Genomic DNA, 17,193 nt, shown 5'->3' with positions numbered 1-17,193 from the left:
TACATTGCCATCTTGTCAGTGTGTTGATAGTTTTAAGATTTTTTTTTTTAATATTTCCCCTAACTTTTTAGCTTTTTTTCTGTGAGAGGGTTGGTGCAAATAACCTAAACTTCAATGATTGGAAATAGCCCAGTGTTAGTTGTTTTACATAAGCCAGTATTGGCTCTGACTGAGAATTAGGAGTTGTAAATTTGTAGAGTCGAGTCAGAGTAGACTACCAGGAGGCAGTTATGATTGTCGTGGGCTGGTGAATGAAATGTCATTTTGTGGGCTTCAGGATGGTATTCAGGTCAACCATTCATTCATCCAGCAAATGTTCATTGTTTTTACCATGTGCCAGGCACTGTGCAAAGGGCTCAGGGTGTATAGTAATAAACATAGATGTGCTTCTACTCTCAAGGATCTTCTGGTCAAATGAGTTGCTAATTAATGTTCGTTCCATATCTAAAACACAGTAGCTTCAAATCTGATAATTGGCTGGCTCTGAAGCAGTGTTAACATTCAAGGTTAGTCCACAGACTTTCAGATTTGCCAGTACATGTTACTTTTGGAAGCCTTGATGAGGACTACATACTGTAGCCCTGAGAGAATCTCATTTTAGCATATCATGCTCCTTTTCTATCTTGAGGAGAGGTTCACATACCTGAATTTGAGCAATGGTCAGGGTTGTGCATTTATTTCTTTACTCAGCAAATATTTCTCGAGCAGATACTATGAACCAGGCACTGGCTACACATTGATTAATAAGAAGGACATAGTCATAGTATCATTCATATTTGTGTATCTTTGAAACTCTAGTGACTGTACTGATATTAACCTTCATATTTAATCACACTGTGTGTCTTGCTGCCCTTGAATCACGGCCATAGTTACTTTCGCTGTGGGCTAGGTCTCCATTGTTCTCAGTCAGTGCAGTGGGGTGGTCAACCACAAGTGAGTCAGCCTCTTCCACACCAGGAACTTTGCCCCTAAACTTGTCTCTTCCGTTTAAGGTAATGCCAAGATGAAAATTGACCAGAGACTCTCAAGGTAGTTTTTAATTTGAATTTGAAATGACTATTGCAAATCAAATCAGAGTATGTTTTTTAGGAAAGTAACATTTTCAGCAAGATATTGGGTGAGATCTAAGGCCCAGTAAAGAGAGCCATTAGATTGATAAGTTGGAGAATTACTGATGTGGGACAATAACATCTTTATACTAAAGTGATGCATAATATCCTAGACAGATTTTTTAAATTTGAAAGTATAGTTTTCTACATAGAGAAGCAATTAGTTATTCTGAAGACTCCTTGGAATGCTTCGGGTATAAGAATTCTTTCTCAAAACTAGTAAAAATAGAGTTAAATAGCCAAAACATTGTGTGGTCTTTCAAGTTGATAAAAGTTTATGTAAAAGAAATAATAATCTTTCTTTCTAGTTTATCAGTACGTAAGAAAAAACCAAGTACCCTTGACTTGCGTACCATCTGGTTCAGGATGTTGTCTCAGTAAAAGTTAGCTCAGTTATTTCTAATGGATTTTATCTCCGTATATAGCCGCAACCATAGTCAGAGCCTATATCAACAGTCTGTGTTAATTCAGCACAGAAACTAGTTTTCCTTTTAGGATACATGGTTTAATGTATGTCAAGAAATGTAGCTTGGAATGGTTAACTTAGTTATGATTAACCTGTGAATCACTACTATTCTTAGCAGTTTGTAGTATGGCTTTGGGAACGTTTCCTCACCCTTAGCTCCGGGCAAAGAGGTAGAGAAACTGGAATAGATCCAGGGACTTCAAGTATCGGTTTCAGATTTCACTGAGGCTTCAGTACATGTCTCCTGGTAGCATGGGACCCCTCCAGCGCAAGCATTCATGCCACCACACCCCTACTTGAGTGGCAGCCTCCTTCACTTCTACCTTACCAGATATAGCAAGACCCAAAAGACTAAAAACCCTGGGGCATTTATTCAACAAATAGAATTGAGCTCCTGCTGTATTCTGTGCAGTGCTCTGGAGTTAGAGCAGTGATCTCTGCCCTCATGGGGAGAGAGAAACAGTACATAAGTAAAAATATGAATATGTATTAAAAGGCAAAAGAATCTATGGAATCAGGAAAGTGACATTTGAGTGAATATCTGAATGACTGTAGAAAGCCAGCCAACCAATTTTTGGGGGTGGGGGAAATCGTTCCAGGCAGATAGGACAGCAAGTACAACAGTGTGCCTGGTGTTTGAGGAATGGCAAGGAGGCCAGTTCAGCTAGAGCAAAGGCATGGGCTTTGTAGACGAGAAGCCACAGGAAGGTTTTGAGCAGGGGCGTGATATGATCTGATTAACAACTTTACAGAGTCACTCTGACTGCAGTGTTGAGAATAGACAGAAGAGACACAAAGGCAGAGGCAGAGAGACCAGTTGGGAGGCTACTGTAGTGATCCAGGCAAGAGATGATGGCAGCTTGGACCAGGATGGTAGAGGGGAGGTGATGAGAAGGGCTCAGTACTGGGTATATTTTGAGTTAGAGCCAGTAGGGCTTGCTGATGGATTGGATGTGGGGTGTAAGAGAATGAGAAAAGTTACAGATGATCTTGAGGTTGATCAGCCGGAATGATTAGAGTTGCCAGTAATTTCTCAATGAATGGTGAAGACTGCAGGAGATCTGATTGTTGGAGGAGGTGGGACAGGGCAGAGGTCGAGAGCTCTGTTTTGGTTATGTCGAGTTGCCCATAAGATATCCATGTACAAGCATCGATTAGGCAATTTGATATACATAGGCCCTGAGTTCAAGGGAGAGGTTAGAGCTGGAGACATAAATTTGGGACAAATAAATTTTGACAGCACATAGACATTATTTAAAGCCATGACATTTAATGAGATTGCTTAAAAAAAAAAAAGTATAGATAGAGAAAAAGAGAAGAGGCCCAGGGACCGAGCTTCACCATGAGCTGTCTGGACGACGGGAACTGAAAGAGTAGGATAGTGACAGTAACTGTAATTCACGGAGCATTTATTACTTGTCAAACAGTGTGCTACAGGCTTTTATACATTTTTTTCTAATCCCCAAAAACATCTGCATTTGACAGATGAGAACACCGGGATTTGCCCAAAGTCTCACAGTTCGTAAGTGGGAGGGCTGGGATTCAAATTGAGGTCTGTTTCATTGCACTTTTTCACTGTGCCACACTGTAATGTCCATGTGTCTCAACTTATGGAGGAGCTGCTTGATCTCTGAGACGGGGGGGTGGGAAGCAACACTTGAAAAAGTCAGATAGTTCTACAGGTGCTCAAGGAGGAGGGATCCCAACTCACTTTTGCCAACTTACTTCCAAAATAATTTATGCCAGTCATAACATTTTTAGTACTCTCTTCTGTTGAAAACTATTTGCTAGATTGCATGTATCTGTGGATTTAAGAGCATGTATGTATGTATTGATATCTATTTTTTAAATATTTAATCCTTCCTCACAGATATACTTTTGACTGCTAGCTTATAATGAAGTTACTCAAGTTTCCAGAACGTTTACCCATTCATGCTAGTAACATCCCTAAGCTGCTTGCAGTTCCAGTTTCTCTATTTGAACCCTCACCTACCTCATATTCTAACCCTTTAGGTTCATCATATGGTTTAAGCTCTAAAACATCTTAAATACTTCTCACAGCCTTGTCCCACTTAGAACATTTGTAGCCTTGAGAGTATATGAGATTTCCCCCCAAACATCTTTTATTTTCCTGTATTCCAGTCTTTGTTTCCTTTTACAGATTCTTTTCTCTTTGTGTCTGCCTTTCCTTCTCCCAGTCACTTGTCTCTCTTTTTTTTTCTTTGTGAAGAAGATTGGCCCTGGGCTAACATCCGTGCCAGTCTTCCTCTACTTTATATGTGGGATGCCTGCCACAGCATGGCTTGGTAAGCGGTGCGTAGGTCCACCTCTGGGATCTGAATCTGCAAAACCCAGGCCGCCAAAGCGGAGCACGCAAACTTAACCACTACACCACCGGGCTTGCCCCATTCTAGTCTCTTTTTATTAGTGCTTAGTCTTTTCCTCTATTGGGGAACTTACTGTTAGATCTTTGGTGTCTTTCTTCTCTCTCATTTCCAGACCCCTTTTCCACACAACCAGAGGTTGTAGCAGCGTTGACATCCTGTGAGTAACTTTAGCCATAATGATAGGTCTTCTTTACAACTCCTTCTAATTAACCCTTAGGCTGAGAGGCCTGAATAAGAGTGGAAACCACATTCCTAGTCATGTCAATATTTCTTGAATTCCTCCTATGTGCTAGGTAATTGGGTATATAGGAGAAGCCCTGGGGCACGCCAATGTTTAGGAGTGTGGACGACAAGAGAGATGAACTAGCAAAGGAGAAGGAGCAGCCAGTCAAGTTAAGGAAAGTCAAGTGAAGGACGAGTTTCAGGAAATAGAAAGTCACTGTCAAAAATCTGCTGGGAGGCCAAGTAAGATGAAGTCTCAGAAATGACCATCAGATTTGGTGACCTTGTCAAGAGTAGTTTCAGTAAAGCAGTGATGAAGGGACGAAAGTCTTAGGGGAGTGGATAAAAGGTAGAGTGAGAGGTAAGGAAATAGAGGCATTGAGTATTTGGCTTGCTCAAGTCTTTCACAGGATTTTGCTATAAAGGAAAGCAGAGAAGTGAGGTAGTAGCTGGAGGGGGCATTGGGTTGAGGGGCCAACAGAAGTTCTTTGTAAGATGGGAAACATTACCACATGTTCGTGGGCTTGTGAGACTGATCCACTAGAGCGGACACATTGAGGAAGCAGGAGAGGGAGAGCTTAATTGCTGGAACAAAGTCTTCGAGGGGTCAGGAGGGAGTGGGAACCAGTGAACCCACAGAGAGATTGGCCTGTTATCACAGCAGAGACACTTCCTCCATTTTACTGGGGAAGGGAGAGCCTATGGGTACAGATGCAGGTAGGATGGTAGATTTGATAGTGAAAAGGTGAAGAAACAGGCTTAGAGAGCTTAAGGAACTTCCCCAGGATTATATAACAGCTAGTGAGTGGCAAAGTCAGGATTCAAACCCAAGGCTCCAAAGCCTGTACTCTTAATCTCTAAGCGGTACTGCCCTCTTCCTAGCATCTAGCATGTACTCCGTAAATGCTACAAGCATCAACTCATTAAACATGCAGGTACTACTATGTACCCCATGGACAGAGCTGTGTTGGAGATTGGAAGATAAGTTAGCCATAGTCTTTGCCCTCAAGGAACTTTCAGTATGATAAAAGGAGATAAACAAGTATAATAAAGTAACAGGTAAGATGAGAGTGATATTTGCATGGTGCTCTGGAAAATAGCAAGAACTACGGGAATCAGAGAGTGTCACTAGGGCAGAATCTAAGAAAGTGAGGAGCAGTTGATCATCAGACTGGAGGAACGACATGGGCAGTTAAGAGACATTAACAAAAGTTTAGGGAATTCTTCTTGCTGGGGTTTTTTTTTTTTACTATCTCCTCCCTTTTCTTCTTTTACCTTTCCTCTACCTTCCCCTTTTCTCTCTCTCCAAATCCTGCTGCCCCATCTTCACTTCTAGCATGATGTACAGCAGTATTTCCCTCCACTCTGGGAGTCGCACAGGTGGTCATTATAGTGGATCACCCACCCTCTAGTAACAAATAACAAACATCCGGGTGGAGTGCTGCTTAAGGCTTTTGAAAAGAGCTGGTGGAATGTGACTGTTGTGTCATGACAGGGAGAGCTGCAGAGAGGGATGACTATCTACAAGATTGTAGTCCACCAGGGATGCTAGGATTGAGAAAAGTAGAAAAGTTGTTCTCTCCTTTCCCTGAGGCCACATTTCTTTGCATACGTATTTATCCCATGAAAATAGCAACCCCTTCACAGCTTTTGATTAGTTCTGGGTCATAGTAATATGGAGGTAAAGCTGAGGCAGTTCACTTCTTTATGCAAACTATATCTTGAATGCTCTAAAGGCAATAGGACTTAGAAAAGGAGAGTGGGGGGCTGGCCCACTGGCGCAGCAGTTAAGTTCACACATTCCAGTCCGGCGGCCTGGGCTTCACTGGTTCGGATCCTGAGCGCAGACCTACTCACCACTCATCAAGCCATGCTGAGGCAGCGTCCCATGTAGAAGAGCTACAACTATGATACACAACTAGTACATAGGTACTGGGGCTTTGGGAAGAAAAAAGAAAAAAGAGGAAGATTAGCAACAGATGTTAGCACATGGCCAATCTTCCTCAAAAAAAAAAAAAAAGAGTGGGGGAGTGGGGAGCCCCATATTATAACTAGCTGTTCACTCTCCACTTATCCAAAGATTGTTTCTTTTAGCTTTAGCTTTTTTTTTTTTTTTTTGGTGAGGAAGATTGGCCCTAAGCTAACATCTGTGCCAGTCTTCCTCCACTATATATGTGGGATGCTGCCACAGCATGGTTTGATGAGCGGTGTGTAGGTCAGTGCCCAGGATCCAAACCCGTGAACCCCGGGCTGCCGAAGCGGAGCGCGTGAACTTAACCACTACACCACCAAGCTGGCCCCTTAGCGTTAGCTTTTAACCTCTTCTGGAAGTTTTTATAACTAGTATCCTTCTTACCTCTAATTTATCCTCTCTTTTATCTCTTCTCTTGGTTGATTGACTAGGTGTGTTTCTAATCATGCCAGCTTTATCGAAGATACTAAGTTGCTAAAGGGAACTTTGTTTTCCATGACAGTGAGGGAAAGATAAATGCTTACTTATATATAATCTTTACTTAGAAATAAGTAAGATCATAAAATTTTAGATTTAAAGTGGCAGAGAAAGCATTAATTTCCCATTTCACACATATGAAAACTGACAGCTGGAGAAGTTTAGCGTATCTACAAACCAGTAATTAGCAGAAATTGAACTAGAAGCTAGATGTCCTAATTCCTGGTCTCATGTGCTTTCTATTATTCTGTCACTCTGTATAACTCATGGTGAAAGCTGTCCTCCCAAATGATGTTGGCTTGGTGAACCAAATCACAGTCTTTCTTGGGTTCAGGCAATAGGTTTTAGATCATCGAGTCTGTCGGTCGTGGCCAGTCTCTCTGTTACTGTGCAGGTCTCGGTGGTCATTGAGGTTGGGTGGTGGGGAACAGCACTGTGGCAGGTGGAAGTAGGCCAGGACTGGAGACAGGGAGTGGCAGTGTTGGCAGGGGGGCAGGGGTGTGTGCAAACTTGCCTCAGGGGTGGTCCACCTCTGAATTACACTGAGATAGAGTTTACTTGGTTTGAGGGAAATTGTTTTACTATGTTCTGAGATACTCCTCTTAGTCTATTGCCATGAAGTCAAACAGACCTGGGTTCAAATTGTCTCCCTACCTTGTGCTAGTTTATATGATCTTGGGCAGGTAATTCAGACTCTCAGAGGTTCTTTCTTTATCTGTGGTAAAATAAGGATAATACAAGACTCTCCTTGCAGAATAGTGAAGATCAAAAAAATTTATATCAATTTCCTAGCCTCAGCCGTGATCATGGCACATGATAGACACTGACAGCGTGGAAGCTGCCAGGGGTGTTGCTCCTACTGCTGTTGGTTTGGAAGGTGTAAGGGAGCAGAACAAATGAACGAAAAACTTTGCATGAAAATCATAGGATTTGACAATCTAGAGATTCAACTATTCCGTATTATTCCGTACTATTCCGTAACTATTAGTAGAGAATCCAAAAGGTGCATAATAGCACATTGGGTATTTGAGGAAAGGAAAAAGAAGTTGTGAGGAAATTCCTCGGATTTTTAAAACTGAAGGAATTGGGGACATCATTGAGGCTGACTGCCTCATTTTATAGATGGGTCAGTTGAGTCCCAGAGAGGATAAGTGGTTTACCCAAGAGGAAACATCTAATTATTGACCAAGCATATAACCCTGGTCTCCTTGGGGTTCTTAATATTATTTCACAAATAGGGCTTAGATACAAGTTCAGGGAATCATTCCTGGACATCGGATAGCTGACCAGACAGCTGAAAGAGTAATCTTACTAAAGCCTGTCTCTTAGCATGTTACTCACCTGCTCAGAGACCTGCAGCGACTCTTCATAATGCATTGAATAAAATAAATAGCATTCAGGTCCCTTGGGATCTGCCCCAACCGACCTCTCCAGCCTTATCTCTTAGTACTTTTCCCACATATTATGTTCTTCAAACTGTTCCCCATTTCCTAGTTCTCCATATGTAGAAAGTCTGTGGAAATCCTGCTTATGCTTGAAGGCACTGTTCAAATGCCACCACTTCCAAAAAACCTTCAGTTGCCCCACCAGGGACTTTGCTTTGTCGCCGTTGCTGTTTGTGTTTGTTAAGCACTTACCATGTTAGATCTTCCTTTATAGTGTATTGCTCCTGCATTGTAAGAGGCAGGGACTAACTTGTTCATCTTTTTCTCTTCCACAATGCTTCACATTTAATAGCTCTCTCTCTAATGTTTGAATTCAAAATGGTATTTTTATACCTACCTTTCTGATATCTAGCCTCATTCTCCAGTTCCTAAATATACTCTATGAGTTAGATGGGAAAGAGATTTAGGAAAGGAATGGTTTTGATGCTTCTCTGGCATGACACGTATCAAGGGCAGTGTGAAAGCAGACATAACTGTGTTCTTCTGGGGAAGAGTTTTTACACTATAAGATTACCCGTACACCAGATCAGAGTAAAAGGAAGTGCTTTTTCTTCCTTCAGTGGCACGTCCAACGTGTCTGCAGGAAGGAGCTTGAAAGGCTTGTGATTTGAGTGTGTACTGACTCGTAACCTGAATCCTGTACAAGTAGAGCTCTCAAAGGAGGAAGAGTTCTGCCTCAAAGTAAAGGGAAGGGAGTCCCGAAGAGTTTCAGGTGTCCAAGGATTAGAAAGCTGGCCTTGGGAGACGGGGAATGGAGGTCCAGTTTGAGCTGCATGTGAGAGCATTTATTTCTACTCCTGGTTGATTACTAAAGGATTAAAGGGGCAGATGAGACTGACATATGATCTGACCTCAGGCTTGTAAAGGGGGCTGTTTCTCTTTCACACTGCTTTTTCTGCAAAACCTTTCGAGCAGCAGAATGCTTCTACCTTCAGCACATAAAGCAGCCAAGCCAGTTTGACCAGCTTGAGGGAAACACCAAACAAACTGCCAACTCCAATCACATGAACACTAGTTACTAATTATCTTCCGGCCTCTGTGGGGAAAGATATAGCAGCTCACTGATTGGATCCTGAGGTCGAAATAACTCCACATCTCTCCGGCTCCAACCGGAGTAGCAAGAAGAGTGTCTGAGTGCTTGGGAGACGTTTTAAGGACAGATAGAGCCTTAGGCTAAACCGCTCCTGTCCACGTTTCAGCCCGACCCAGGCCCATGGAAGAGCGCAGCAAAACTTGTGTCTTCCAGCACACTGAGTATGTGTGAAACCCAAGACATTAGAAAGAAAAGAGAAGCGGAGAAGAAAGGGCACTGGGGCTCCAGCTGGGAGTATGAAGACTGCAGGAGTCTACAGAAGGGGGACCCTACGGTGCTGGATGGACTTCACAGAGAAGGTGACTTGGATTCCAGATACCAGACCAGGGTGCGGAATCGGCCCTACAGAAAAAGGCACTGCGGATACTGGGATTTTGAGCAGAGTGAACCAAGCTACACGGACTATGAGGAAGTGAGGGAAAATGGAAAGGACTGTTTGTACCACGGAAGTGTGACTCAAGGAAGAGATGGTTATAGGAATTCAGAAAATGTAGATTATGGGAATCTGAGCCCTGGGACTAAGGATGATTTGCTTACAGGAAGCCCAGATGTATCCTGGAAAACTGGCAGATGCCGGGAGATGAATGACTACATAGATCATAAGAATCTGAATTATAATACTGAGGACTCCGAAGAAACTGAACAGTGTACTGGCTACCAGGGTTTAGATGATTCTTTGGGGAATTTTGGTGAACCTCAAAACTGTCACATGGGCCACAGGAATTTTAATTATAATCTTGAGGATTGTAAAGAAACTAATTTTTATTATAGAGACCTCAATGATTTATATCATGTTCCTGAAAATTATACTAATGGTCAGTCTATGGATTTTCCAGATTTGAATGGTGTCAATGAAGTTAAGGAATTTGTCAAATACTATGAAGGGGACAGGAATGTTTATCAAAATGATAAAATCTATCCCAAAGCAAAGACTCATGCCATGCATCAGAGTACTTTTGAGACAGAATATACAGGCTATGATACTCTCTTTGCAAACTGGGAGTATAAATTTCAGAATCACAGAGGCACAGGTTCTCTCCGTCAAATGAAGAGTGTGGAGTATAATGGGCTTGACAAACCGGGGAGGATGGCACTTGGGAACAGCGAGAGTAACCCGGATGGTCTGCAGCATCAGTGGACTAGGGGAGACCCAGGAGAACGTTGTGGCGCTCCTCAGGGCCCTTCATTAGAGAAGAGTACCTGGCATTTACAGGAGGAGAGAAAATTAAATCGCCCAGAGACTTGGAAAAGGAATAGTTGCCTCCGCCGCACAGCACCCAGCACCCTGAGACGCTCAGAATTTGTGCAAAACAGGAAGAGAACCCAAGGTATGAACTCAGCCAGCCTTCTTAGAAGGATAAACTGTGAATAGAGATGAAAGGGGTGGTTTTACCAGGAACCAGGAACACTTGTGTACTTAAGGAACCTGGCCTCCAAAGTTCTTATTAAGTGTACCTTGAGTGAAAGCAACCTTAGAGACTTAATTCCTTGGGGAGGCACTTTACAGAGCAAGAGCATGTATGGGGCATAAATGTGTAATATGGCTTTCAGAATCAGACAGTGTTCTCATGGGAACTTTCCTTTACCTTTCTTGGTTTGGTCAGGGGCCTCTAATCCCAAATATCTTTCCATTCTTACTTTAGTATTTTTATTTGTCTTATGGGAATGGCAAGTTCATTATCAGGGCACCAAGCAAAAATTTATTTTCCTAGTGTGTTCTTTCTCTCAATCCGTACACTTCTTTAGACATTAGTGGAAAGGAAGACTTAACTTGTTTTATAGATTGTTCATTCCTTCACATTCAGGAATCTTAAGTGAATGATAAGCACCAAAACTCTTGTGGAATTCAGAAGATTATTTATATTCTTCATGGTGCTTTGTACATGTTAGGTATTCAAATTACTTCATCTCACTGAGCCTTAATAAGTTGTCTGTAAAATGGGGATAGTAAGAGTCTTTTATCATGTAGAGGTTATTTCTCTCTTGCCAGTTTGTCTTCTCCAGTTGTTTGAAATGAACTAGGTTTATTTATTGTTTTGCTGTCATCGTTTTTATAATTACTGAACCCCCTGTTAAACCTTTATTTTTATTATATGTTATCCTCATGCCAAGCAGACTTTCTGGTTTTGGCCAACTTAGGGGAGTCCAGGGATTAGAGTCAGAAAATGTGAACGATCTGGAAAAATCCATCTCACACCTTCCTCCTAAGTGGAAAATTTCTTGTCTAGTTCTCCTTCACAAGATGCTCACTGGTTAGATTTGTGGTGGGGGCCAACAAAGACTGAAAAGATCAGTCCCTGGTGTGATCCTGGAAGTGCCAGTGGTTTATTCTGGGTCTTCCAACATAGACTTGACTTGACTTAAATTTCCAGGGCACCATTTTGGACAAAGCAGGCTTTCTACCTGCATTTATAACGATAAAAATGAAACCAAACCTGGCTTTAGTTGGGAGGCTGAAGTATTTAGCAGCGAGCCATTTTTTTCTAGGTGCCTTTTCACTCTGAAATGATAGGGATTGGATGACTTCTAAATTCCTTCTGGCTCAAAAAAAAAGTCTGATTCTGTGATTCCTTGTGTTGGTTTTTGCATTGTTCCTATTCCTTCCCCCTACATCTGTTCCTTAGATGAACTTTGTTTACTATCCTTAGTTCCTTACTGTATTAAGCTTCCTAACTGTAATCAATGTGTTTATTCTGTTTGACTTAGCACAAGTCAAACCCTTCTCTCTGGAGTGTTGTAATATGCCCTATGATCTCTCTGAAACCAGCTCAGTTCCACTTGCTATCATTTCCATTTTTACGACTCTCTTTCTTTATATTTGAGGACTTGACAGTATGTTCATATTTAGCTCAGTTGACACCCCTTTTTATACTTCTAATATCCTCATTGGCCTGTAACAAAAATCTTAGTCCGCGCTAGAAATCGTTTTGCTTCCCAGCATTTTTTGCTGGCTGTCTCATGGGGCATGTATCACTGCCCTTCCTGAACATTACAGTCATGACATGCAATTACAGACCGGGAACAAGCGTTGGAGCCCGTCTTCTGCCTTGAGTTCGCATCTCAGCTCCACCGTTTACTAGTAGTGGAACTTTTAGACAAGTTTCTTAACCTCTCTGAGCTTTTGCTTCCATATTTGTAAAAGGAAGGTAATAATACCTGTCTCATAGTGAGATAATACAAATAAAACATTTAAGCACACGTCTGGAACATAGTAGGTCTCACAAATTATGATTTGTCTTTTATCCACCGACCTCCCCCTACTCCTCACAAGTTGCCCCACCAGACTGTCACTGTTTGGTCCCCTCTCTCCTGAGGTCCAGATTGACCCCCCATTGGACATCTGCCCTCAGACCCTGTGTTGGCAGGAGTAATTATCCAGGTGGAAGACCCCATCCCTTCCTCCTCTCCCATTCTTCCTCACCCTCCCCAACTCCATCTGAGAAACAAAGCCAGTTTAGTGGCTGCTCCCAGCCTGTTTCCCAAACTAGAAACCCAGTCATTCTTCCCTGATTTGCCGTTTCCCTCACCTGCCTTATCAGTTCATTCTCCTGTGGAAGCCTCCATCTTAGATGTTGTTAGGGCAGGTCTGTTATGGTTTTGCCCTTAGTCCTCGGGTGTGGCCCCTAGTCCTGGGAGGTGGGCCTTATTCCTAAGGTGCGGCTCTTCTGAAGTTTCAGGGGGAAACTAGAAGTATTTATTGAACCTCCTAACTTGGAGGAACTGAAATTTCAAACTTTGTGTTCCCAGTCCCAGATAATTGTGAATATCTGCCGGGCTCTTTGGCCTCCGGCTGTTACTGCTTTCCGCTGGGTTCCCTGGAGTCTTATTGCCCGCATGCACAGTTCAAGGATTTGAGGGGAGTTTCTACGCGAATTTTGGGGCCGTCCTCTCTATGGCTTCCTCTCTTCCAGGAGTTCCCCCTTAATATCTAACCCTTCAGAGCCCCACACTTGCACCTTGACTCTTCAGCCCAATAAGATTGCCACTTGGTGGCTTTCACTGTTTGCTTTATCCCCTCCCACCCCCATGCTAAAAGACTAGGAATTGCCTTCAGCGGAAAAATCAGATAAATATGGATCTTGCATAGTTTGCTTCCCTTTTTTTGAGTCATATCCGCTTCAGTTTCTGCCTGCGTTGGGTTGCTTTCCAATGCCTTCACATAGTTGTTTTTAAAAGTATCTTGTCCAGAGTTGCTAAGTTATCAATAGGGAGGTTAGTGCAATGTAAGCTACGCTCCCATTACTAGACCAAAAGTCAGCTCTAAGGTTTTGCACTTGCTAGTAACATAAACGGTTATGATGGGAAGGGGACTTGGTGTTTCAAACTCCATGTTAACTGGGTTAATTTCAGTTATATTAAGGTATCTAAGTGAAGAACTCTTACAGAGAGAAATATGAAACTGGAGTTCAGGTGAGAGTTAAGGCTAAAGGTTCAGGTTGAAGACTACCTCACAGAATCCTCCTATTTTATTACTAGAAGGAACTTGACATATCAACAAGTCCAGTGTTTTATAAATAGTGGATAACCACCCATGATTGGGTCTTGAAGTCTATTTAGTGGGTTACAACTAGCATTTCTGAAAAATAAAGTAGAAGTGAATGGAAAATTTCATAGCACATCTCATGTGGTAAAGCACTTCTGTATGTGTGAGTGTGTGTGTGTATATGTAGTGTCTGTATGTATATGCTGACTCACAGTGTAAGTATAAAGTGTAAAGTGTGGGTCACAGTAAAAAATGTTTGAAAAACACTTAAATCCAACCCACTCATTTAAAGAGAGAGAAAGCTCAGAGAAGTCGAAATGTGTGTCCAAGGAAACTAACTGGTCAATCCTTAGATCGGGAATAGAATCTGGATCTCTTGATGCCCAGACCAGTGGTGTCACTGCATCACTACAGCTGAAGCCAGAAGCGCAGCTCTAGGTTCATTCTGCATAAATGAACTTAGAGGAGCAGAAAAGTATTGTGTTAGGGGAGCCAGAGGAGGGGCTTCAAATGGAGGGGGCACAACTGTGTTACACGCAGCAGAGATATGAGAGGACATGGACTGAGGTAGGTGGGGTGAGCAATGGAAGCAACAGAGGCACAAAGCATGTTACAGGGAGTTTAGGAGGGAAGTGGTGATGAGGATGTAAAAGCAGTTCCTTAGAAGTTTGGACAGTAATTGCAGTGGAGCAGCAGAATCTAGGAAGATCTTCTGTTGTATTTTTTCTCCCAAGATAAGAAAAACCTGCATAGATTTAGAGGCACTTTTGCCAGTGTTACATAGAGTTCAGAGTTTTTAGGACCCTGATGGTCTTTGCATTGTAAGTATGTGAACATGATATCTCTGTAGCTGCAGTCTGCATTCACACTACTGGAATAAAATATCTGCCAGTCAATCCAAGACACTAGCTTTTTATTCTGGTTGATTTCATATGCTGGTTACAAGCCACGGGTATAGCAGATGCCAGGAGATCTCTGACACTCGAGAGACAGGGGTACTCGTGAGAGTTAACTGGGCAGTAACTAACGGCCAGCAAGTGAATGGTGGGGTTTCATCATCTGTCGTGGTAGCAGTGGTACCCCTTCAATTTACATGCTATACAATTTTCAGAGCACCTTTTGCACCTCTTGTCTAATTCCATTCTGTTATAGTAAACATGAGCCATTCATGTATTTTTATCTAACAGAAATATATTGCGTACCAAACACTGTGTTACATTCTAGTGAGACAAAGATTACCTTGAGATCCTGAGGAGGGAAAAGGCTATTATTCCAGTACAAGTGGGCTGAAGCCAGGTATCCTATGGACTGGCTGTTCACTTTCTCTTTCAGGGCCAGCTTCCTCATGACGTTTTTGCTTTTCTCTGAACTTCTGCTTTGGTCTCCTCTTACTTCAGACCAACACTTTCTATTTACTCATAGTTTCTACTCCCTCTTTACACCACGGTTGTCCCAACACAGCCTTGGGGCATTCTTGCAGTTTCTGCTTCTGTTCCTGTCTGATCTGCCTGATATTTCTTAATTCAGATTCCCAGGAGAGTGAGTATAATTGACTCAGCTTGAGTTTTTTATTTAGGCCTCCTCATATGAATCAACCATTCATTGACTAGATACACATCCATGGTCCAAATGGCAGTGGCGAAGGCTGGGACCATAGCTGCAGGGACTACTGCTGGTGCCGATTACTGGTATGTAGTGGGCTCTGGAGGTGGCAGGCATTCTGGGGCTTGGCTAGCCCAGACTAGTGGCATTTGGAAGTGGTTGAAGTATCTTTTGGTTGTCACAATGGCAGGGTGCAGGGGACTACTTGCGTTTAGAAGGCAAGGACCAGGGACACTAAATGTCTTCTGTGTGTAGGACCATGCTACACATGAAGAATTGTCCTGCCCCGAATACCAGTTGTGTCCCTATTGAGACACTGGAGAAGATGAGTAAGACTTGTGCCTGCCTTTAGGAACTCACAGAATTTGAACTTGAACAGAATATAAACATATAAAACATAAAAACAAGTAATATAAACATAAACAAATAATTCAAAAATAATTTTTTTGGTGAGGAAGATTGGCCCTGAGCTAACATCTGTGCCAGTCTTTCCTCTACTCTGTATGTGGGTTGCCGCCACAGCATGGCTTGACGAGTGATGCAGGTCCACCCCCAGCATCTGAACCTGTGAACCCAGGCCACCAAAGCAGAGCCGCGTGGAACTTAACCACTATACCACCGGGCCGGCCCCTAAAAATAATTTTGTAAGTGCTATAAGGGGAATTATTAGATACCTTCCCCCACCTTGGCCCTACTACCTTTGTAACCCTGTGTAAATTATTTAATCTCTCTGTGCCACAGTTTCCTCATCAATAAAACCAGATAATGTACCTATATGATAGTATTATGAGGATTAAGTGAGTTTATAGACATACAAGCACTTAAAATAGTGCAGTAGACCTTGGCAGATAGTTAATGCGAAGTAAACATGAGGTACTGTCATCATCATCAGTCGTCATTACACCAGCGCATAGATCCTACATCCCCTTTGAATGCAGTTCAACAAGTATTTATTAACTAGTGTTTCTACTTAGCACTGTACCAAGCATTGGGGGTATCCAAAGAAGGATGCCTCCCCCTACACACAGAAGTTTACAGATCAGTTGAAGAGACAAAATGTAAAACTATGAATAATTAAATAAAGTACAGAAGTATAGAGCATAGACAGTAAATACTATGGACAATCAGAAGGGGAAAAGCTCAATGTTTACTTAAGTAATTGGAAAAGGCTTTAGGAAGATGTTTGAACTTGAGCTAAAGCTTAAGGAGTAGTGGGGTTGAGTTAGAGAGAAGCGGAAGATTCCTGATTGGGGAAACTGTATGAGCAATTATACAGAGTTGTGGTGACAAAGAGGAATACAGTGTGGGGAAGAACTAGAGTATTGAAATCTTAGAAACCAGATGGGAGTGCGGACCAGAATGTGAGGAAGAAGTCAGAGCTGACCTGCACATGGTGAGTCATCCCCTTAGGCGTAATCACTAAAACTGTGAGTAGCTGACTTCTTGAGGAAAGGAACAACTGGGGAAAAGAGCAGGCCTAGGAGATGCTCTCAGCCTGGGGGCAGGAGGAGGAGGGAGGCCAGTGAGAGGGATGGGGCCAGAACATTTGAAGAGGGCAGAAGAAAACCAGAGAATTTAAAGTAAGAGAGAATGGCCAACACTTTCACATGCCACGGGGAAATCAAGGATAATGCCATTGGATTTATTGAGGAGGTTACTGGTTGACTCAAAAGTTACTAGAATAGTGATGATACAGAATTAATTGCAAAGGATTTAGATAGGGGATGAGGTCATGGAGGGAGGGCATGAAGGCCATTCTTTCAAGACCTTTTGAGAAAAGAATCAAAGAGATGTGATGATAGCTGAGGGAAGCACAAAGTTGAACAGTTTTCATCTATTTACTTTTTTTATTTTTGGGGGTTGTCCCCCCAGCTCCCTCCCTCCCTCCCTCCCTTCCTGCTCTCTCTCTCTCATGTATTTACTTGTTAAAGTCAGGG

The 17,193-nt window shown here is 42.5% G+C and overlaps 1 protein-coding gene across 4 annotated transcripts in view; it reads left to right on the top strand.

Annotated features, from left to right (window-relative positions):
* DNMBP (dynamin binding protein) overlaps positions 1–17,193 on the top strand; it is a 99,606-nt gene that overhangs the window by 49,312 nt on the left and 33,101 nt on the right. Inside the window, exon 1 of one of the 4 annotated variants that reach the window (XM_087432431.1) lies at positions 9,078–10,499. The exons of the other annotated variants lie outside the window; for them this stretch is intronic. Coding sequence (XP_087288557.1) covers positions 9,335–10,499 — 1,165 coding nt within the window. The 5' untranslated portion in view covers positions 9,078–9,334. Of the gene's footprint in view, positions 1–9,077; positions 10,500–17,193 lie in introns of those variants that run through there. 4 annotated transcript variants of the gene reach the window in all.

Source organism: Ceratotherium simum, chromosome 6 (assembly GCF_057802395.1).
Source record: "Ceratotherium simum simum isolate JZ-2026a chromosome 6, ASM5780239v1, whole genome shotgun sequence".
NCBI lineage: Eukaryota > Metazoa > Chordata > Mammalia > Perissodactyla > Rhinocerotidae > Ceratotherium > Ceratotherium simum.
Note: the sequence above shows the minus strand (reverse complement) of the source record. Positions and strands in the feature narration are given on the sequence as shown.